The sequence below is a fragment of the Lepidochelys olivacea genome, assembly GCF_965140295.1.
Source record: "Lepidochelys olivacea isolate rLepOli2 genome assembly, chromosome: 3".
In the NCBI taxonomy this organism is placed as follows: Eukaryota; Metazoa; Chordata; order Testudines; family Cheloniidae; genus Lepidochelys; species Lepidochelys olivacea.
The window spans coordinates 124,476,534-124,500,121 of NC_140413.1; the positions used below are offsets into that span (position 1 = coordinate 124,476,534).

The 23,588-nt window shown below is 40.1% G+C and overlaps 1 protein-coding gene across 9 annotated transcripts in view; it reads left to right on the forward strand.

The window, feature by feature from the left end:
• Nucleotides 1–1,984: 1,984 nt before the first annotated feature.
• QKI (QKI, KH domain containing RNA binding) overlaps nt 1,985–23,588 on the forward strand; it is a 321,434-nt gene continuing 299,830 nt past the window's right edge. For all 9 annotated transcript variants that reach the window (XM_084625162.1, XM_084625163.1, XM_084625164.1 and 6 more), the window contains exon 1: nt 1,985–2,127. In XM_084625162.1, coding sequence (XP_084481288.1) covers nt 1,986–2,127 — 142 coding nt within the window. In that variant the 5' untranslated portion in view covers nt 1,985. The remainder of the gene's footprint in view (nt 2,128–23,588) is intronic.

Sequence of the window (23,588 nt, forward strand, 5' to 3'; positions counted from 1 at the left end):
TGGACTCTCAGTGCCCCACACTGGCCCTCTTAAGCCAGTGGAAGTGCTCCTGGTGAGGATGCGCACCATCAACAAAAGTTGAGCAGCGTGGGTATCAACTGCAGTAATTACTGCAATGGCTGTAAGTCAACTTAATATAGGGCTATTTAAGTTCGTAGTGCAGACATGCCCTAAGTCATTTTACTTCTGTTGAGCAAATCACAAAGGACGCCCTTTGTTTATTGATCTTATCACTTAACGTTACCATCATCAAATGAAATACTGAGCGCCCTCAGCTTCTAGTGCTTGGTACTAGACCCTATGGCCCTTCAGGGTTGGGTATTGCTTTATAGCTGCCCCCTCCCGCCCCGCTCGTCCTCCGATTCACGGCTCTCGCTTCAATGAGAAACGCCCTGGTCGGGGCCTTTGGGGCGGCGGGCAGGACACTGCGATGCACCCAGCAGCCCTGCGCAGCCCAGAAACCACCAGGGCTGACACGCCCGAAGAGCCGTGTGGGCTGCGCCGCGGGGTGTGTGCGTGCCGAGCTGGGGCCCAGGCAGCCGGGCTGCGTGTCCAGGTCGCGGCAGTAAACGAGCCCCCCCGCCGGCCTGGCCCCGAGCCTGGCGCTCCCCTCAGCCGCTCTCACATAGCGCCCGTCACGCGGCTGAGCGCCAGGCGAAAACAAGGCCGCCGGCTCCGCGCCACCCGGGGTCTGTGTGTGCAAGGGGGCGGGGTCGCCTGAAGGGCCGCTCCTGGGGGGGCGTTTCCCGCTTCCCGTCCGTGGCTGCCGGAGGCGGTGGAGCCTCCCATTGGCCCCGCACCGCCTCGGCTGGCGGCGTTTCCATCTCCCCCACTGCGGCCGTTTTAAACGTTGGCCGTTACTCCTCGCGCACTGAGTATCCCTCCCCCACCCCCATGACGCGCCACGCATCCCCTCCCCATTCCTCAGCAGGAGGCGGCGCCAAGGCGACAACACCCTTGGATCACGATCGCGCCTGCGCATCGGCGGGGCTTTCCCCCCGCAGCACGTGACTCAGCCCCGCCTCCTCGCGGAATGAAGTAACAGGAGTTTGTTGTTTTGAAGAGTTTTTCATGCGTGCCTTTAAGAGGCGAGCCGGGGCCGCGCGCAGGGGGAACAGCGCGAGCCTCTCCGCGTGCGCCGCACGTAGCTCTTCGTGTGTGTGTGTGTGTGTGTGTGTGTGTGAGAGAGAGAGGGGGGGGTAAGAGCCGCGGAGTGGCCGGCTGGCTCCGCCTCTCCTTATTCCCGTCAGAGCGCCCCTGGGGAGCTGCGCCCTCCGCCCCCCCAAGTCCCGAGAGTGCGAGTGAGGCGCGGGTTAGCTCCGCCAAGTGGCGCCGCCGCTGCTCCCTGCCTAACGGCCGCCCCGCCCCTGCTCCCTCCCCCCGGCGTGTCCCTTCCCCTCCCCCCGCGTGTCCTGCCCCCTCCGCTGCCGCCGCCACTGCTGCTAACAGCGCAGCCTGGACTAAGACGAACTCCGGAGCGAACTGAGGAGAAGTGAGGAGGAGGAGGCGGCGGCGGCGGCGGGGCTGAGACTCACCAGCCACAGGCAGCGGGAGAGAGGCGGTGAGGACACCGGGCGCAGCGCGGCGGCGGAGACACCAGCAGCGGCCGGGAGCAAACAAGCGGCGGCAGCGGCTCCTCGGGAAGAAGCAGCAGCAGCAGCGCCTGCCCGCCCCCTCCCCCGCCGCGGAGAGCAGACGGGGGCAGTGCCGCGGAGAGGAGCTGGGCTCCGGGTGTGCGCGCGGGAGGAGGGGGAACCTGGAGGACTGCGCCGGCCGGCCGGGGGCGCACGGAGCCGGGGAACGGGGGGAGACTGAGTTTCCTCTTTTCTGCACCCGGGACCCGGCGGTGGCGACGGGTTGGTTTGTTGCTGATTGAATCTTCTTCCTCCTCGGGGAGCCCCCCCTCCCCGCCCGGATCCGGCCGGGCGCCCCGTGCCGTGGTTGGGCTGCGCGGCGGACGCTCGCGGGCTCTGCGCGATTGGAATATGGTTGGGGAAATGGAAGCCAAGGAGAAGCCGAAGCCGAGCCCCGATTACCTGATGCAGCTGATGAACGACAAGAAGCTGATGAGCAGCCTCCCCAACTTCTGCGGGATCTTCAACCACCTCGAGAGGCTGCTGGACGAAGGTAAAACACTCCCCCCTCCCCGGGCCTCCGCGCTGCTCCCTGGATCCGTCTCCGTCCTCCATTCCTGCCCCGAGAGCCGCGGGTGGGCTCTTCACTGGCTCCTTCTCTTCATGGGTGTCTCTAGATTCGGTCTTAGCCTCCCATTTCAATCCATGAAACAAAGGGGCAGCCGGATACCCCCAGTTCCTGCCTGTAACAGCAGAGATTTGGTGTGCGGGGGGGTCCTCGCCTTGTGTGGTTCCCCCCCTCCCCCGATTCTCTGCACATCGTCTGTTAAACAGGGGGAAGGGGAACCACCACCTTATGGAGGAGAGGGAGCGAACAGGAAGGGGAACGGCGCTCAGGAATGTGGTTTAGGGGGCCGGGAGGGTCGTTTGCAAGCTGTGTGACTACTGGATCACGCTGGAAAGTATTGGAAGGAGAGAAGGGTCCTGTGTGGCGTGTTTTATGGGAGAGTTAATGGATTCATTTTGTGGGCCTGGAGCAAGGGAAGGGTGTTTGGTGTCGGGATTTGGCTGTTCTGGAAACTGTTTGAACTTGAACGACTAACACCGGAATGGCTGAGCTCCCTTCCCTGCTCTGGCATGGGCCCCCGCATTACCCCACCCCAAACTGGTCACAAAGTAATCATTTAAAAATTTCCCAGCGTGTGCGAAGGGAGCAAATGCTTATTCCGGTTGTCCTTATATTTTAAGGAAACTAACGTAAAGATTCCTACGTGTGACTATAGTTACTGAAAAGAATTACGAAATAAATTCTCTTCTGCTGCCAAATGTCCGCTGCTGCCTCCAGCCAGGGCGCCGTCTTCTCTGATCCCCGCACCCAACTCCTGCTTGCAAAGGGTGCAGAGAGGCCGCTTATTCAGGGCCACATTCGTTCTCAGTTAATTAATTTTCACGGAAAGTGTTTACAAATCAGTGATGTCATTTTAAAATAATGTCAAATGTTTGAAACATCACACGTTCTCTGCCTCTCCCCTTTTTGTATCTGCTTTATTGTAGTCTCCTTGTATTTAGAGCTTTTTTAGGTTCTTTGTATGAGTGGGGTGCCCGTTTTTTTTTCATTGTGAGTGCACAAACAGTAGTACTCAACTGAATATACAGCCATTCAGCTTGGTGGGGAAATATGGAAATCTGTTTAATATAATTACAATAGTTAGTTTTTAATCTGTAGAAATGAAAGCCATTGAAAGAGTTTCAACTTTGATTCTGGGGAGTTTTAACATAAACTACGGGATTTTGAGATTTTATTGGGAAGGATTTCTGCCTGTAGTCAAATCCTTATTTGAAAGAAAACTTTTATCAAGCGATTGACCCCAAAGGAGAAAACTGTTTGTATATTTGATATGACAAAACATTCAAAGACGATACCTAAAAATGAGACTGACCATATTGCAACAGAAAATAACATACTTTGAAAAATATTACCTTTTTGAAGGAAATGACTGAGCTGAAAAACAAGAATTGGTACAACTGGACTCTAGTAAACAGTATTTACTTGAAGTTTTTATTCATGTGTTTTGGAGGATTGCTTTTATAAACCTTGAGTGGATAAAGGTGGTCTTCAGAAGGAAAACCACTTAAAATATATAGTTATGGTCACTGTGAAATATTCTTCAGAAAGATTTAAAAGCAAGGGATGTAAAATCAAGAAGAAACTGGATGAAGAAGACACATTTAAACATAAATGAACTTCACAGAGGCCTGGTGATGGATTTTAAATTCCTGAAGTCTTTCAGGGTTATATGATCTGCGTGGGGGGAGCCCTACTAAGTTCGTTGGTCAGGAGAACAAAAGAGAGAAACATCGCTGTTGTCAAAAGGATATTGAAACAGAGGAATACATGAGGTCACTGCATCTTTTGAAGGTGGTTGAATCCTGGAAGCTCTGGAAATCGTGTTTTTACTAAAGTTTCCTAAATCCAAAATAATGGAGGACTGTGGTGGAAGTTTAGAAATGTTACTGAACATTCAGACTGTTTTCCACCTTCTTTTTTTCCAAACAGTTCATTTTTTGTTTCTGAATCGCTCAGGAAGCATTCTGCTCCTTCTTTAAGGCTTCCTGCTTTTTCCTGATTGTGTTGGTGTTTGGATGGAAGAATTGTGGAGGCAGAAAACTTTCTGGAATGTCCCAAAAAAAAAAAAAAGTTGCTTGTAAAACTTGTGAATTATCTGAAGGTTTCAAAATGTGAACACTAAGGGGCGCCATTTATTTCTTTTTGTGAGAAAGATGAGGACAGATTTGTAAGATCTTTACTAACCTTAATACTAAAATTAGCGACTTTACTAGAAGACAGTCAAGAATTACATTTGAGGAGATGTGCTTAAATATCGTAGATCTCTGTATTTAAATAATTATGAGCTTATATGCAGTGTTAATGTGACATGTTTCATAAAAAAGCATGTATCGTAGGAAAGTTTACCCAACTCTTTACATACAAGTCACGGTGGGCTACGAAAAAATTGTGCAAAACTGTGTGCTGTGGCAACAAAAAAAGCAAGTTAAATATTTTGAACCAGACACAATATTAGATTTACCTTAATTTGATTAGCTTTTTAGGGCACCCAAGATTTTATTTAGAGCACTTAAAGGTTTTTTTTATATAATTACAATATTTTAAGGTTCCTTAAAAGTAGCTCTCAAAAGAATACCAAATATTAATTAGCTTTTAGGAAGGCAGGCATAGAAAAGTGAAGAAAAAAGTTAGTTTATTTTTCATCAGCAGAAATATATTTGATTTACTTTTCAATAGATCACATTTCTATTTTAATAGTAGTAGTTTCTGTTCTAGGTGCTTTTATGTGTGTAGCTTTTTTAAATAAAGGTACCACAAAACATGTTACCTTTTGTAAAGATTCTGTTATCCATGCTTTTGGAGGCATAACATTTCTGAAGGATTAGCAACTGAGTCTTTTATTTATTCTGTACCATCCTAATTAAAGTAGTGTAACAAGCACTTTAAAATAACCTTGATTTTAAAAAAATACTTTCTAAGTAAAATTCATTTTCTCTACTGATACTGGATTATAGAAGTTTTCTTATGAACATTTTTTACACATGGCCTTATCTAAAGACAACAAATGGAGTGCATGTGATCTTGTAGTTCCTGTGTTAAATCAGAAGCAGAAATTGAACCAGCTGTTCTGCTATATGATTGTCTGGGCTTTTGTTACTCTTTTTACTCTCCTTCGTTGTTAGAACGCTTAACAGTTAAGTGACTTGTAAAACAGCCCATTCTACTCTGCACTGTGTTATCCAAGACATTTTCATTTTCTGTACATTTCGCTAAAGGTTGGTCTTTGAAGAAAGATATTGATACCTTGTGCTGAATCTTGATTGAAGACCACTGGCGTAGCTTTTTTGCAATTTATCGTCGGCTTAAAGGTTATAGTGGCTGGTATGAATGTGGCCTTTTAAAAAAAATCAACGTCACTGTAAAACTCGTAAGCTAAGCAGAAAGCCAATCTTCAAATATTTTTCAAGTTGTAGCCTTTTTAACTCATGTAAAATTCTTTGGTAGATTAACAAGGATGTTTAAAATGAACATCATAAGTAGGAAGTTGGATTGTTTTTATCAGACTAGTGCAAACCTGTTGGAAGAGGGTTTTTTTTCCCCCTGAATGTCAGATGGGCTGTATTTCCTGTAATTGTTTGCACCATCAAATGGGACTTTAAGTATTTTAGGAACTAAAATCAAATGCAAAAAATTCAATATGTTTAACCTATATTATGATTTTTGGTAACTTAATTTTTTGCTTTCCCCTTTATAAGATGACCTCTTTTACACAATGAATCAGTTATCTCATTTCTTGGACTCTGTTATCTAGCAATGAAAGTTTCAGAACTCTAACTGTAGACTGAGATTTTAAAATAAATGGAAGTTATTTAGTTCAGATATTTTCTGAAAACTAAAAAACATTAGGTTTATTAAACTAGTTGTTTTTAACTAACATTTTTTACTATTTTACAAAAAGTATATGCTGATCTTAACTGACAGTAGTTCTAAAATACAGAAATTCCATCAATGAGTATAATAACATGAACATTAAAATGTTTTTATATGTGGCAGTAATCCTGACTTTTAGAGGAATTTAGCTTACTGTTTAAGAATATTTTTGAACTCCTGAAGCTACAGATGGCAAGATTCTGATACTTTTTGGTAGCATGTATCACTAAGAGTAACCGGTCTTTGACTTTCCAAGGATATTCATATCCTATGAAGAATTACAGCTCTTTACTTGTTGTTCTTTCCTCTGAAAGCCCTACCCTAAAGTGTTTCACTTCACAGTTGCATCCGATGAAGTGAGCTGTAGCTCACGAAAGCTTATGCTCAAATAAATTGGTTAGTCTCTGAGGTGCCACTAGTACTCCTTTTTTTTTTTTACACTTCCAAAAGGAAATGATGAATTGGGCGACAGTTTTTTGCCTACTTTTGGAAATGAATAGGATTAGTTGCAGCATGTTTTAAATTTGTCTGAATCAATCTGAGTAACAGTAGTTACAACAAATTAAACTATAAATGCATGCAGACTTAAGGAGACTTACATTACTTATATGTTGCTGTCAATTAGCCAGTACACTGGCTCTAAAAAAGTGCATATGAAAGTTGTGGAACTATGAAGGGCCAAATCATACAGTTTTTATGCGTAATCCAGTTGGTTTCAGCTAGGCTGCTTGCATGACTAAGGTTTGCAGGATTGGGTACCAAGTCTGTAGATATTTTTCTTTGAGATAATTCAGTTAACTTCGTACATGAAAAAAGAAAAGGAGTACTTGTGGCTCACTTGACTTCAATGAGAATACTTGCATAGGCCAAGTTAAGCACAGGTCTTTGGAGGATCAAGGCCTTAAATATTACACGTCTTGTCAGAATTTACTTTTAACTAACTTTAAAATATAATTAAGAGGGTACATGTCCATTAAGAGTGTACACAATAAAAGACTAATGTTTTCTGTGTAGATATCAATAGTACCCACTTTACTGTTGAGCCTTTTCACTTTGCATTGCGACTATATGTAAAAGCATGGGGCAAACCCAAACATTCTCTTTATAGGAAATTTCCACCTCATAAAATGGCATATAGTGGGAGTCTCCAAACTTTGAGACGAGGGCCATATTAGATTTTTGAAGGGGCTTCGCAGGCTGAAGCGACTGTGAAAGAAATTAAATATATGCAAAATTGTTAAAAAAAAAACCAGCACTACTCTACTCTGTCAGTATTGCATTAAATTCTAAATCAGGTGTAAGTTAATCGATGCAGGTACTGTGAAATCGCACTATTTGTCAATACGTTAAAATCATTTCACATTTTTAAATTTTATTTCTAAAAACTTATTTGTATCATACAAATACACATTCAAAAATAAAGAAATATTTTAGAATTAGTGAGAAGTATAGTACTGATGTTTTTCTGACAAAATTGCATTTAGCTGTGGTTCAAAGTTAGTGTTGCCTGTCATCAAAATTGATTGTAAATGTTCATCAGACAAGGAGATGTAATTAAGCAGGGGTCCGTGCCTGCTCGGCTGCAGCAGCAACACTCCTCTATGTTGGCTCCCCTTTTGTGGGGACACTGCCTACTGGGGGTACTCATCCCTCCGCTCAGCTGAGCTACCTCTCCACTCCTGTGAGCTGCTGCCGGCAGCCCCTCCCCCTGCCTGCTCTGCATGCCTACTTAGCTGCAGCCTGCTCGCTTTGTGCTGATGGGTATCTGTGCCTGCCTGTTTGCTTCTCCTGCTTGGCTGCAGCAACGACTGTCCCCTAGTTGGCTCCCCTTTTGGGGGGACACTGGCTCCCAGAGGCACTCACCCCTCCGCACAGCTTAGCTGTGCTGACGCCCCGCGTGAGCTGCTGCTTGCGGCCCTTCCCCCTGCCTGCTCCGTGTGCCTACTCACCTGTTCACTTCTCACTTGTTGGTGGAGGGCTGGACAAATGGAAGCCCCGGGCCAGATAGGGCCCGCGGGCCGTAGTTTGGAGACCCCTGGCATATAGTAACAGACAAGATTGTAGGGCTCCAGAATCTTTTTCAAAAGTCTGTAGTTGTAATGTGGGGTGGTTTGTTCCCTTTCAAAATCTGTTAGAATACTTTCCAAAACAAAAGTCACATTAGACTTTGTAATAAGAAAGCTTATTCATGCACAGTCTCCTGAATTATTTGTGGACTACAAGTTTAAAATATTACTTGTTTCTCGAAGCATAAAGAGTTTAAAAATGCCTCACAAACATGATATTTTTTTCCCCATTTTTTGACAAACTCTTTTTACCAGTGATTGCATATTTTTTGCATTGTTGGAAGGAATGTAGTCAACTAGACAATCACTTTCTGAAAATTTTGTGTGTAAGATTATGCAGAAGATTAAAACAGTTAGTGGAACAGTTTTTTCTGACTTTAAGCGTTTGACAGCAAATTGTGTATGTTCCATTATCAGCGGAAAAATTGACTATCCCTTATAAACATAAGCTGAACAGAAAACCCCTTTTTTCAAATAAAAGGTATTTTAGAACATATTCATGATATACCATTTAAAGGGTACACTAACAGAAAATTATTTTAAGTAATCAAAAAATGGTTTAGCCTTTATTCGACCAGGATAGAAAGCACACTTGATTTAGAGATCTGCATTTTCCATACTTAACATTTTCTGCTTACTAGAATTATTTTCTGTAATAGGGTCATTTTCGCTTTGAAAACTTGACCTTTCCATTTTCCACTGATCAGTGTCAGTACATCACTTTTCATAATTTTTGTATTTTTAAAGAGCTGTCAACACCTAGGTAGTTTGGGGGAAAAAAATCAGAAACACTTCTGTTGACTAATCCATTTTCCCCTTCCTTTTTCCGTTAATACCTGGGTAAGGCCATTATTCTGCTAAATGGTTTTTACTTTCCTTTATCATTGTGTTTATACAAGGGACTTATTACTTTAGAGTTAGTATTCTCCTGGCTGCATATTCCTTATCTGAAGTCATGCACAATAACTAGTTGTGATATAAATAGCTATCACTTCAAGTAAGGAGTGATTGGCCAAGAGCATATCAGATTAGTTGTACAAACAGTAAGTACATTGCTTAATGAACAGAAAATACTATAAAATATTAATCAACAGAAGTGTTTCTAAATAGTTCCCCCCCAATTACTTGGGTGTTGGCAGCTCTTAAGAATACAATAACTACAAAAAGTGATAAGAAAAGGAGTACTTGTGGCACCTTAAAGACTAACCAATTTATTTGAGCATGAGCTTTCGTGAGCTACAGCTCACTGACATAAAAGGGTAGAAAATCCAAAAGTCGGGTTTCCAAAGCTAAGGATTAAAAAATCTGGGACTGTCCCCTAGATAGTATGTGTATTAGAAAGGGAAGGTGGGATGTGAAATAATTCAGTTCTATTTCACTAACCATTTTTTTTGACTAATACACTTTTCCTGTTACCGATATTTGTTAAAGAAAAGCTTCATCTCTGGAAGAGAACACACTTTGAAATGAAAACCATAAAACAGGAATCAGATCTATTTAAAATAGCATTTTAATTATGTAGACCTCTAGAAAACCAACACTTTGAGTTTTGTCTTTTAATTAGTCTTCCTAATCTTAAAGTACTCTGTTTATTTGACAGTCTGTTTATATAAAAATTGTTGTTAATGAGATGTATAGTTAATTGCTGATCTCATGTATGGGTGACAGGGGAGATGACCTGTGTTAAGCTAACTGACTACTGGGCCATCCTGACAGCTCAAGCTGATTGATATATGGCCGTAGAAACTGATGGGTTATACTCTGCTGCTCTGATGAAGGTGGGGGAAAAACTCTTTACCAAGAGGAGTGTAGAATAAATGAAATGCCTCCACTCACTGACCTTTGTCTTTATTGAAACATAATTCAGAAGCTTCTGATTGAGGCTTGTGCATTTTGCCATATGGGTTTTGTTCAGAACCGCATATACCAAAACATTCCTTGCATTCTGAAATTTGTTAGTTTAAAAAGAAACAATATTCTAATACTAAGAGAACTAGTTGAAGCAGTAAAATAGGCTTCATGAAATCAAATTCAGGTTAACTCAATTGTCCATTGGATATACTGAATTTCTCTGTAATAGGAGGGCCTTTTATTGATAAGCAGATTGGAGCTATGATTAATCTTCAGAATGGAATCTTGTTTGCTGGCAGTCAACAGATTTTGTTTCTATTTTGTTGTGAATGGCTTGAGTTAAACCACCATTATTTCTAAAACCAGTGACTGACATCTTTGCTGCTTGTCTTGGGTTGTTTTAAGTATTCTAAACTTCTTTATGGATGGTCTTTGATCGAAATGAACAGTTAATTTTTAATAGTGAAGTTTTTCTAATATAATTATAATTAAACAAGCAAAGTGGTGCTCTACCTTAAACAGAAAGTGATGCTCAACCTTAACTATGGCAAAGCTAGTCTTCTGCTATGTTATCAATGGTTTAAGTATGCTATATTTTTTTACGTGTATCTATACTGTCAAATTACTGTAGATAACATTTGTCACGTGGCTTTAGAACTTGAAGTTCCAGTTTTCGATAGTCCATAATTCCTTAACACCTGGTAGTGTCTACATTTGAAGGAGGTAACAAAATGCCAATTTTAAGTCTACTGAGAGTGTAAAAGTACTGATTGTAAATATTTTCTAGTACTTATTTGTTTTTGGCATACGTTTTTATCCTTGTCTTGACTTTTTTATTTTTTTCAGACTCCTAATGATAAATGTGATTCATTTTTACTACAGTTACTGGGAAAAATTTATGTAGAGAAGGGGAGATGGAATAGGTGCTTTTTATAACTTAGTGCAAGACGTTTGCAGTAAGCACTAAACCACTTCTTTGTGTAAGTAAACCTCTCCATTAAGTCTTGTAGGGTGGGGTTTTCGAGTGCATAGTAGTTGGTTATAGGAGCACAAATGCTATTGAAAGCCAATGAGATTTATGGTCTCAACTTAAGTCCTTTTGAAAATCTCATCACTTGTGTGGAAATAGAAACAGTGATTGAATGCTGAGGATATTTTATTCCATTCTAATGAATTAGGGTAGGTTTCTGTACTTTAAGATGGCATGTCCTAGGAACTATGACACCTTGTGATCTTCTTATTCCATTCTAGGAAGTGCAATCCTTTATTTTTAATTTTAAAAACACAAATATATTCAGGAAACTTCTGAGGAAAATCAATTAAGAAAACTTTACTGCACAGTTGACATTCAGTATGTCATTCAGCAGTATGAGAACTTGTAGTAATACTTTTAAAGAAAAGTTCAAGTAGTTATTTCTGCATAGATAGTACACGGAGCGCTCCAGGGACTTAGGTTTCTCGTTTATGAACAGAACAGGTAATATGTGAGCAGAGGTAGTGGAAGATTCGCACCTATTTCATCCCTGTTCTGGGTGGATCTTCTCTGGGGTAAAGGGTTCATCCGAAGTCCTCATGTGTTCGGCTCTTCGCATCTGAGACTGCCAACCGGTGTCAAATAGTGCTAATAGTGGGTTGTTTTTTTTGTCTGTCATTTTCAAATGGACAGTTCCATCTCATAGGCCTGCTAGCATCCAGTGTTAAACGTTGCTGGAAACTTCATTGTTTAAACCAGGGGTTCTCAAACTGGGGGTTGTGACCCCTCAAGGGGTTGCAAGCTGTCAGCTTCCACTCCCGAACTCCACTTTGCCTCCAGCATTTATAATGGTGGTAAATAAAAAAACAGGTTTTTATATATTTATAAACGGGGGGGGGGGGGGGCTCGCACTCACAGGCTTGCTATATGAAAAGAGTCACCAGTACAAGAGTTTGAGAACCCCTGGTTTAAACCTCTCCCCTTCTGAAACAGTCTCTCTTTTTATTAGTTATTCAGTCTGTATTAAACACGGTATCTTGGAGAGCCACCTACCTTTTGCTTTCTGGAAATTTTATTCCCCTCTTCCCCCAGCCAGGTGTTCTCTTATTAAAGTACAGCAATCAAAGTATGCCTAGTATCTGAGAAAGGGAGTGAGGAGTTTCTCCAAAGGAGATGCCAGTGGCACATTACATTTTGTTTAATATCAATTTTCTGGTTGGCAGATAAGGATAAAATCAATACCAAAAAAAAGCCTTTAGCTTCGTTATGTAGTGCTTGTATTTGTGATGGTGGTCACCTCTTTAAGTGGTGGCAGCTTGTTTAGTACATGTGTAAATTATGGGTTAATTAATTTAGTCTTAATCTAATTGCCTTTACATCTTCACATGAAAAGTCACTGCATGATTGTGGAATACAGGTATGGAGGAAGTCTAAACTTATAGTAATTGAGGTGCTGTGCTTCAGGTTCATCTGGTTTAGATGCATGGAAAAAACTTGTTCAAGGTTCCCTCTGTCCTTACGTTGTCCAGTGCTAGTTTCTCACTTAAGTGCCCCAAATTCAGTCTACTTCAGTTTATTTTTAAGTGTTAGTGCGGACAAGCATGAGTTGCTTCATAGAACTTAAGTTTACATATGCCCTGTGAAGCATCTACAAAACAACTAAAACAAAATTTCTAAATACTGTACTTAGAGAATTCTCTTGTCAATAGTTTATAATAATTTTGAGTTAATCTGAATCTGGTCCGAACAAACAGGTGTTTAGGAAGGGAGTTGCAGAAGATCAGTGGGATTTGTGTTCCTAAGGTTATGTCTTTGATATAAAAAAGGGGTTCTTACAGCAAGGTAATGTGTATTAGCTATCTCACTGTAAAATCATAGTGGAGAGAAGGGATAGACAGTTTTCACCATGATGTAACTAGGTGAGCGTGTGCCTGGAAGAGGGATATAGTATTGGCTTTGTCTCACTTTCTTGCAGTGAAGACATAGCCACAGTCAGTGAAACATGTTCTCCTAAGTCACTTGTGGTTTTTTGGAAATCCTACTCTAGCTGTGAATATACCTATTTGCATGACTTTTAGTAAGGATTCTATTACTAATCTGTTCATCTAACTGCTGATGTTAACAGACTTGATTATCAAAGTGGCATTTGAAGAACTATATAACAGACGCTATGTAAATTAAGTAAAACAAGCACATTCATAGTCATAAATTTTAAGGCCAAAAGGGACCACTAATTTGATCTTCTGTATATCACAGGTCACCTGCACCTGTGCCTTAAACCCAACAACCAAAATGAGACCACAGGTATTACAACCCTTGGGAGGCTAGACTGTTATGTGCCACTGGCACAGAATAGGAGGGATCGACATGCACCAGTGCTTGAAGCCCCTGCAATCTGCGGGAAATAATTAAGTGAGAGAGACCCAGATAATCTTGGCAAGTGACCCCACCTGCACACTGCCAGTCTGACGTGCGGGGGGAAAAGTCCTTCTTGACCCCACATATGGCAATCAGTTAGACCTTGGGCATGTGAGCAAGAGCCTGCCAGACAAGCACCTGAGAGGGAGAGAGAATGCTCAGTGCCACCTCAGAGCCCTGACCACCTTGCCTCATGTCCTGTCTCCAGCTGTGGCCATCCCTGATGCTTCAGAGGAAGGAGATGATTCTAAAATCCTCCCAGAATACATTAAGGGAGAAATCTTTTCCTGAACCCTGCTGGTGGCTGGCTGAAACCCTGAAGCATGAACTTTAGGAATGTAAGACATAAACAGTAAGTGAGCCCCAAGGCGGCTGAGTCCTGTGTCCAACCATCATAATAAGCAGTCCGGTCATACAATTGCACTCATGAATTTATCCAGCACTCTGTCAAATCCAATTAAGTTGTTTTGGCCCCATTATGAAGGTTAGTAAAATGAATTATTTAATTTAAGGGTATAGTCTGATTTGGAAGACAGTTGAATTTGCAAATAAATATCTCAAGCCAGTTTTGGTCCAGAGAGAAGGCTAGAATACTTGTGAGCGTTTTTCTTTCACACATGCAATTGTTACTAAGCTCAGTTATCACGTGGTGGTGTTTTTGAGAAATACCATATATAAGTGACAGTAGTAATACTGCTATTTTTTTTTTTAAAAAAAGGGGGAGATTGTTGCTCTTAAGCAAATAAGTCTTCATGAAGATTATTACAATATTTTGCTCTTTTCCCACTTCATGGAAAGGCTTGTTTTTATGGCAGCCACTGAGGCATAAATCATTTTTTGGAGAGAGAATTGAAAAAGAATGTTTGTTGAAATATTTACATTTGTTTAATCAAAATCATCTTGGTAGAAATATAAAAACGTGACACTGGCTTGTTTCGGGTAGGGCTGTTCATTTAAAAAAAATTACAGAATTTATCAAGTAAAACATCTGACAGGCTCTATGCAGAAGCTGTTACGTGTGTTTTCTAACTAATCAAGCCTTAAGTGAAACAATTTGCAGATAGGTGTCCCACGGTGACAAAGGGTTAATTTAGATTAAATTCTATAGGTATTGCAGTGTTTCCAGTTGCTCATAATTCAAGTGTAGCTCCTAGGGAACCAAAGAACAGTGCATCAGCTATATAGATAATGGGGTACATAAAGCTAGTGTCTATTGATTTACTAACTGAGTTTTATTCATAACTATTCATGAGGAAACTTGTTGGTTCCAAATGGGAGGTTTAACGCACATTGAGGGTACTTGGTAGTTCAGAGTTTTAATATTGCTAAGTGTCTTCAGTCAGAAAGGTACACTTGCGTCAGCCTCAGATTAACATAGGGTGAATAACAGAGCAATTTGTCAACCAGGCAGCCCTGAAGAGTGTCAGCAAGAAGGCTGATGATGATGAATTGGATGAAAGTGGGTGCTGCAGTAGATAGCCACTACAGCCACTGTTAAGGCTACAGTCTTGAAGGATGGTAGCTGATATTTAGCTATATGCAGGGTAATTGAGGAGGAGCTGCAATCCTGTGCTTGGCTGAATAGAAAACATATCCCTTTATGCTTAAAGAATTTTAGCAACTTCTGTAGCTTAGACTGGCAAATAGATAACAGAATCAGACAATACGGAAAATGAATTTTGAACACCAGATGTATTTAGGACTGATAGTTGCTATATTTCTGAGGCAGATACCTGAAGTTCAGTTAAATGTCATGATTATTCTCAGAAATGTTACAGGTCAATGGGTTTCTTGTGCAGATATTGATTTGGAAGCAAGATTATTTTAGTTTATGCTTCAAAGTTAATTTTCTCACGTTTAACTTTTTTATATATTTGAGTTCCAGTTATTTGGTATTTCTACAAGTGCACAGAAAATACATAGTTATGAACAAAAGGAGATTTTTTTTCTCTGTTCTGCAGAAAAGGACCTAGGGGTTACAGTGGACGAGAAGCTGGATATGAGTCAACAGTGTGCCCTTGTTGCTAAGAAGACCAATAGCATTTTGGGATGTATAAGTAGGGGCATTGCCAGCAGATCGAGGGATGTGATCGTTCCCCTCTATTCGACACTGGTGAGGCCTCATCTGGAGTACTGTGTCCAGTTTTGGGCCCCACACTACAAGAAGGATGTGGAAAAATTGGAAAGAGTCCAGCGGAGGGCAACAAAAATGATTAAGGGACTGGAACACATGAGTTATGAGGAGAGGCTGAGGGAACTGGGGATGTTTAGTCTACAGAAGAGAAGAATGAGGGGGGATTTGATAGCTGCTTTCAACTACCTGAAAGGGGGTTCCAAAGAGGATGGATCTAGACTGTTCTCAGTGGTAGCAGATGGCAGAACAAGGAATAATGGTCTCAAGTTGCAGTGGGGGAGGTTTAGGTTGGATATTAGGAAAAACTTTTTCCCTAGGAGGGTGGTGAAACACTGGAATCCATTACCTAGGGAGGTGGTGGAATCTCCTTCCTTAGAAGTTTTTAAGGTCAGGCTTGATAAAACCCTGGCTGGGATGATTTAATTGGGGATGGGTGCTGCTTTTGAGCAGGGGTTTGGACTAGATGACCTCCTGAGGTCCCTTCCAACCCTGATATTCTGTGATTAATTTAGGGATAAAATTGCCTGTTGCGTCTCCCAGCATTGCATAAGAAGATATGGAGAAGGAAGCTTTAACAAAAGTAGGTTATAAGGTTCCTCGTTTTTGCCATGTGCAGATGTTTATCCATTTTATTCAGTGAATATTAAAGATTTTTTTTTTTGCTGTTGATGTTTAATTTACTTTGTACAGGAAACTTGAGTATATTTTTCACACAAATTTCAAATGTCTGCATTTTAAGGCTGCTAGCCACCTGTATCCCCAACTCAGTGTCTTAGATCATTATAAGGTTAAATTTATAAAGTGAGTGTGCAATCGGTTCTGTACACTTTGGCTTCCCTAGGGCTTGTCTACCCTTAAAATGCTGCAGTGGCACAGTGGAACTGTAGTAACTGCACTGCTGTAGTGCTGCAGGTCAAGTCTACGCTACAGTGCTACGTTGGTGCAGCTGCACAGCTGTAGCATGTCTGGTGAAGATGGGAGAGCACTCTCTTGTTGGCATAATTACTCCACCTCCGCAAGAAGTGGAAGCTATGTCAACAGGAGAGTGTCTCATGCCGACATAGCAGCAGTGTGGACAAGGCAAAACTTGCTTTGGGGGTGGAGGGAGGCTTTGTCACGCCCCTGAGTGATGTAAATTATATTGACTTATGTGATCGTGTAGACCTCCCTTCTGAAGGTGCTATCTATGCTATGGAGAGGTGGATTACCTACACCTCCCAAGTGGTGGTAGCTAGGTCCAAGGGAGAATTCTCCCATTGACCTAGAGCTATCTATGCTGGGGGTTAGATTTGTTTAATTGAGTCATTCGGGGGGTGGATTTTTAACACCCCTAAGCGACATAGTTAAACAGACATAATTTCCTAGTGTAGATCCAGGTCAGTCTTTAGCTGAACTTCTGATTTGCAGTTCAAGAGTCCCTAACAGAGGCAAGCATTTATTAGTACAAAAACATTGAGCAATCCTAATTAGTATTATAATTGGAGGGTGCAGATTCACCTACTTGTGTAGTCATGAATTAATATGAATTCTGTTAACTCTTAGGTCTGAAGCATCAGTTGCATTCTCACTTCAGATATTTATTAAATACAAATTCTGTTTGACTCCTCTGAACTTTACTAGATTGAGTGCTGAACAGAGTATTTTGGCTGCTGCAATATCTGATCAGCTGTTCTGTGCCTAAAATATATTCTAAAGTAATCAGAATGACAGGTCTATGGAGAACAATTTTTCTTTTTTCTAAATTTTTGCCATGTGACCTTGATATTTGGTAGATATAGAAATGTGATTATCTTTAATATGATATTCATTTACTGACACATCTTACAGAGGATCTCTTGTTTCTATTGGTAAAGCTTAGACACTTTAGCTTCTGATTAATAGTATAACTACTAACCAGTAGCTTATATGTTATCTCATGGAGATACTGTAGATGGAGGACAGTTTAATGTCATCGTAAAAAGCTTGGGATTTTTAAAAAGGAATGAATATGACTACTAATGAAACTTGGATAATTTCCAAGCCCTGAAGCTAATTGGCTTCTTAATACTGCAAATATGAAGGCAAATATTGTGCACTTTTTAATATGAGTGGGATTGTACCATAAATGTGATAGACTAAACAAAATGTATTTACTTTCAAAAGAAATGTATTATGTGGTATGTAAATTACTGCAGAAAACACGCACTGATTTTGAAATAGAAAGTGTTATGGATTTCTTACAAATAGTTAATGATCTTCATAGCAAAGCCAGTAAATTTAGATTTGAATAAGTAAAACAGTCCAGTTTTTGGATAAAAGACATGAGTGTAAAGTTAAAAACTGCCCTCCTAAAATTAAGTGTTCAGCATTTTACACTGGAATATATTCCTTTAAGGAAATGATATCCGTCTTTCAGAAACTGTTTCCTTAAAATAGCAAACTAGCTTTTAAACTTAATAATTGGAATTTAATAAATCCAGATTATACTTCCACCTTCCTAAAAAGCTTTCAAACAAGCCATGAAGTAGCATTAAGAGAAGTCTAAAGGTGGCAATAAAATTACAGCAGTGTGAGCACCAGAGCTGCTTTTCTCCAGGTGTCTTAATCTGAAAATAACTTGAAGAAAGTATAGAAGTTTACCTTTTAAAGGTTTACTGTCAAATATCATGTTTATAGTATATAGCTTATCTTTTTAGATTAAAGGAATGCATTTGGGTTAAAATGCGTATTTTTTTAAAATTGCTGTTACCTGCATTGTATAAACTCTTGATTATTAAAGCAATTTTATAAAGCTATTTCCCTATTCACCATTTATGCTGTTTATTTTACAAAGGTTTTCTTCAGACTACAGAAATCATAAAAATATTTCTATTGACCTTAAGCTTAGTACAGTCTAACTTCACGAAATACACTTGTTTGTGTTAGCTTAAATTTAACAGTCCTTTTAAATGTATTGACTTAATGTGTTGGTGAGCAATTTCATCTATAGTTTTGTTCTTCCATTTTATCTCACTGGCTACTTTTGCCTTTTCTCTCATTTGCCCATTTTTATTGAGGCTAAAAGTAACACCTGTTTGATTTCCATTTTTTGTGTGATCTGGTATCATCAGTGATTGTCAGTCAGGCTCTGTAAGTATGCTTGCACAAAATGTAGCATAAAGAATGTTTGTGGCAAAGGTTCTTTACTCAGTTTTTGTGATTAGCCTTCCACACTATCACATGAAACCATGATCTCAGAAGTGAAACAAATCTCTTCAGACAGTATTCTCTGCACCTGGAGGAGGCATCATTAGAAGTCTGGCAAGGTTGCCTCTCTGAGATAATCTACAGGGTGGGATAATGCACTCTACGGGGGTGTAATTTCTGAAGCACACTAATGTGTTGTGCATTAATTGTTCCATGTAGACCCTGTTGATGCACTTTTTACTGTAGTGCTGCTTGAATCAGTTCAGTGTTAAAGCTCCTCTTTTGGCCTTTTTTTTTAATGCTTTAAAGACACCCTCAAGATAAACATCAAAAGATGTGGCCTTGACACCACATGCTGTGGGACGGACAGCATCCCAGGATAGGGATAACTGGTGAAGAATTGTCAGAGGGAATGTCCACTTTTGAGGAAAATCACCTTGCTGTGATTGCAGAAAAAACGCTTGAAAAGAAAGGAAAGACAACTGTCATGCAGCAATTGTGGCCCAACCCTGTGTTTCAACATCACCTGCAGTGTTGCCAATGAGCCTGTGTGGCTCAAGGATCGGACTCCTCAGTCACCAAAGGAGCCATGAAAGAGATTATCCTCGACCTTGAGGGATCACTGAAGATGATGATAAAGCTCAATAAGGAAATTTTAGTACATATCAGCAGGGTCTACAGACCACATGATAATGCAGTTAAATCACACCCGTGTGGTGTGCATTGCCTCACTGTTCATATCAAAACTTTAAAACCCTTTTCTGTTTTGTTAGTGAAAATGACTGAGGATAGATGTGTAAATGTACCCTACTAAATTGTGTGATTTGTTAGTATTACAGTTGCAGTATTAGAATGTGCCCAAGAACATCATGGCAATACTGTTTCAATTCTGTGGGAACCCTCCCATAGATATCATCAGTAAGGATTGTGGGATCAGGCTGCAGATGTTAAAGTAAGTGGGGCTTAAATATCTCCATTTAGATTGAAGAATTTTTCTCAAACTTCACTTGACTGTCAGAAAAAGCAGTTGTGTTGGGTGAAAAGACCTGCCAAATCAGTTAGTGTTAGTGACGGGTTTAATTTTCTTTTAATTTGTCGCTTAAGTTAGGAAAGCAATTACATTTACTAGGCTGAACACTGGTTACTGATCCCTCTTTCCAATATGTATACGCAAATTATCCATTGTTTTAAGATATAAACATCCTTTAATTTCGGTAACATTGAAAGGAGACTTCTAAAACTACTGTATTCAATCATGTTAAACTTTTTAACTTATTTATTACATTTGAAGCACCTGCAATGAAATATTTTGTTCGTTTGGGTGATTTGTATTAACATTTGTTTTAAATAAAAAGACACACTAACTCAATTTGATTTCTGCTTCTGGCAGATCATATGTGACGTTTCCAAAAGAGCCTGTCTTATATTTCAAGAGGAACGTCTCCCAGTAAAACAAGAGAACACTACTGCTGTTTAGAGCAGTTTCTCAAACTGGTTCAGGACCCCAAAGTGGGTCGCAACCCCAGTTTAATGTGATCACCAGAGCCAGTATTAGACTTGCTGGGACTCATGGATGAAGCCTGAACTCCACCCTCATCCAGGGTGGTGGGTCTTGAGCGCCAGCCCCTTCCTGCCCCGTGGTGGCCGGGCTTGGGCTCTACCTCTCCTCCCTGGGATCATGTAATAAGTTTGTCTGAAGGGGTTGCGGTGCAATGAAGTTTGAGAACCCCTGGTCTAGAGTATGGACATTTTAAACCGTCTTTGTAAAACGTAGAATAAAAGTGCTTACATCAGTTGTTAGTTCACAATAGTCTACCAGCTGACACTATTACTATCAACAGTAAAATAGTAATTTTGTATGTTGATTGACAGGCAGCAATTTCAATATTTGCACGTATAAGTTTGATAGGATTTAGTAGCCAAATAACAATCTGTGTTGATAGTAGGTGTTAACTTGAGTTGTTGTTATGGTTACATTGTTAACTTGCAAATCCTCTTTGAAGACTTTATACATACTGTATTTAAGTTACACGTACAATTGCTGTAACTGAAAAGTTAGTGAAGAGAATTCAAATCTGTTTAATTTGTGATATAACAGCTCTTGTATTGTCAGTTTCACTGTTCTTCCTTATAAAAAGAAAAGGAGTACTTGTGGCACCTTATAGACTAACCAATTTATTTGAGCATAAGCTTTCGTGAGATACAGGCTAACATGGCTGCTACTCTGAAACCTGTTCTTCCTTATGTGGCCAGTAAGTTTCACCTGTGCTGGAAAGATGACTTCTAAATGGAAGAGAAGGAAAACCCTTCTAAAGGAATTTAAATAAATCAGATCCTTCTCCTCTGAAGTCAATTTAAAAATAAATTAAGATTAGTGGCCCTTTAGTTTTAGGTTTTCTTTGCTGGTGCTATTTGTGGTACGTTTTGAATTTCGGATAGCAAAGATCAAATGAAGGGTCAAACTTCCATTCTAAATGGTGCTTCCCCTTTATAGTGCCCCATTCAAAATCTATGGTTGGTTCCCTTGTATCAAACCGTGTGGTCAGAGCAAAATATACACCTGGCTAACTTATATTGAGAGCAAGGTGGATGTAGTGATGTAAACCTAGTAAATAGTGGGTTTTTTTCACTACAAAGGATCATACCTGTCCTCTGATGGAGCCTTGTGTGTCACAGAGCACTTGTCTCTAAAATAATCCATGTTTTGCTTCAGTTTTGTCAGAATTTGACATAACAGTAGTCCCCTTGTCATGCTTTGGTTTGAGAGCTGTAATTGCAGATAACTTTAAAAAGACGAGAAATAAATACTGACAGTGCATTATCTTATCTAGTTGTTAATTTCGTCAAATAGTCCTAGAAACTTGGTGTACCAGTTGTTAAAAGCAATGAGCTGTGAAATAATCGGAACTGCAGCTCGCAAATACCAGCTATTGTTTTCAATAAAGTTGAGCTGAAATCATCTTTCCATGCTGCATTGCAGTGGAAAACCAGTTAATTACAATGTTACAAGGAATGTCATTTTCTCACTCATGTCAAGAAAAGGTTGCTAACAATATCCCATCAGAGGAACAAGCATCTCAAATATCCAGCACTACTGACTGAAGTTTAACGTAATCTAATTAAGCAGAGAATGTAGTCTGTTAATGAAGTAACTGTAAAACAGATGTCCAGTTATTTATCCTTAGGCTGTAGATTCAACATTTTCCAAAGCTATGCAATACTTTTGAAACTACTTATCTAGCAAACCAATACTAGAGCTATACCTTTGATAATCCCCTGTAGTAATAGCTTTTTATTATAACTCAACACAAGCTGTTAAATTGGATAAAATAATATGGAAATAGTATGTGGTAGGGTATAAATAATATGTCATGTCTGGAGCTGAATTCTAGTGTTCAGGCTAGATTTGTAGTTTTTGGCTGTACACAAATTCTACACCAAAGGTTGCCTGTGGTACAAAATTTTTTTTAATGGTCTTTGATATGAATGTAAAAACACCAGAACATAGGAGATTCAAAGTAAAAATCAACCAAAACAATAGACCTTTTTCCTCCTGTTCAGCCATTTTATCCCTAGTCATGTGGCCAGATGAAGTGTGTGAATAGAAGAGAGATCACAGGAGAGATTGGTGGCTGGCTGGGGTGCAGTTCCTCTGAATTTAGTACAGTCATCAGCTATTGAAATCTTTTAAATAAGGAATGTGCCTTGAAGAAGAGAATAGATGTGATAAGAGTTTGGGGTCCAACACTAATCAGTGCAATGTGGCAACAGCTAAATAAGCTCAGATTGTGAAATTCAAAAAGTGGAATACAACTGATATTGTCTGGTTATCTTTGATATGACTGTAATGCAAACTAGGGCTGTCAATCGCAGTTAACGCAAAAATCACAATTAAGAAATTAATCATGATTAATTGTACTGTTAAGCAATAAAATATCAATTGAAAATTATTAAATATTTTGGATGCTTTCTACATTTTCAAATATATTGATTTCAATTACAACACAATACAAAGCATACAGTGCTCACTTTGTTTTGATTACAAATATTTGCACTGTAAAAAACAAGTCTATTTCAATTCACCTAATACAAGTACTATAGAGCAATCTCATTATCATGAAAGTTGAACTTAATTCTACATTTGTACAAAAAACCTGCATTCAAAAGTTTAAAAAAAAAAAAAAAAAGTAAACTTTAGAGCCAATCGCTCAGACAAACAAGTTTGGTTAAAATTTGCAGGAGATAATGCTACCTGCTTCTTGTTTACAATGTTACCTGAAAGTGAGAACAGGCGTTCGCATAGCACTTCTGTAGCCTGCGTTGCACAGTATTTGTGTCAGATATGCTAAACATTCGTATGCCCCTTCATTCTTCAGTCACCATTCCAGAGGATGTGCTTCCATGCTGATGATACTCATTAAAAAATGAAAGCGTTAATTACGTTTGTGACTGAACTCCTTGGAGAAGAAATGTATGTCTCCTGTTTTGTTTTACCTGCATTCTGCCATATATTTCATGTCATATCAGTCTTGGATGATGACCCAGCACATGTTCATTTTAAGAACACTTTCACAGCAGATTTGACAAAATGCAAAGAAGGTACCAAAGTGAGATTTCTAAAAATAGCTACAGCACTGGACCCAAGGTTTAAGAACCTGAAGTGCTGACCAAAATCTGAGAGGGACGAGGTGTGGAGCATGCTTTCAGAAGTCTTAAAAGAGCAACACTCAGATATGGTAACTGTGGAACCCAAACTAGCAATAAAGAAAATCAGCTTCTGCTGGTGGCATCTGACTCAGAGGAAGAAAATGAACATGAGTCGGTCTGCTCTGCTTTGGATCGTTATCAAGCAGAAACAGTCATCAGCATTGACGCATGTCCTCTGGAATGATGGTCGAAGCATGAAGAG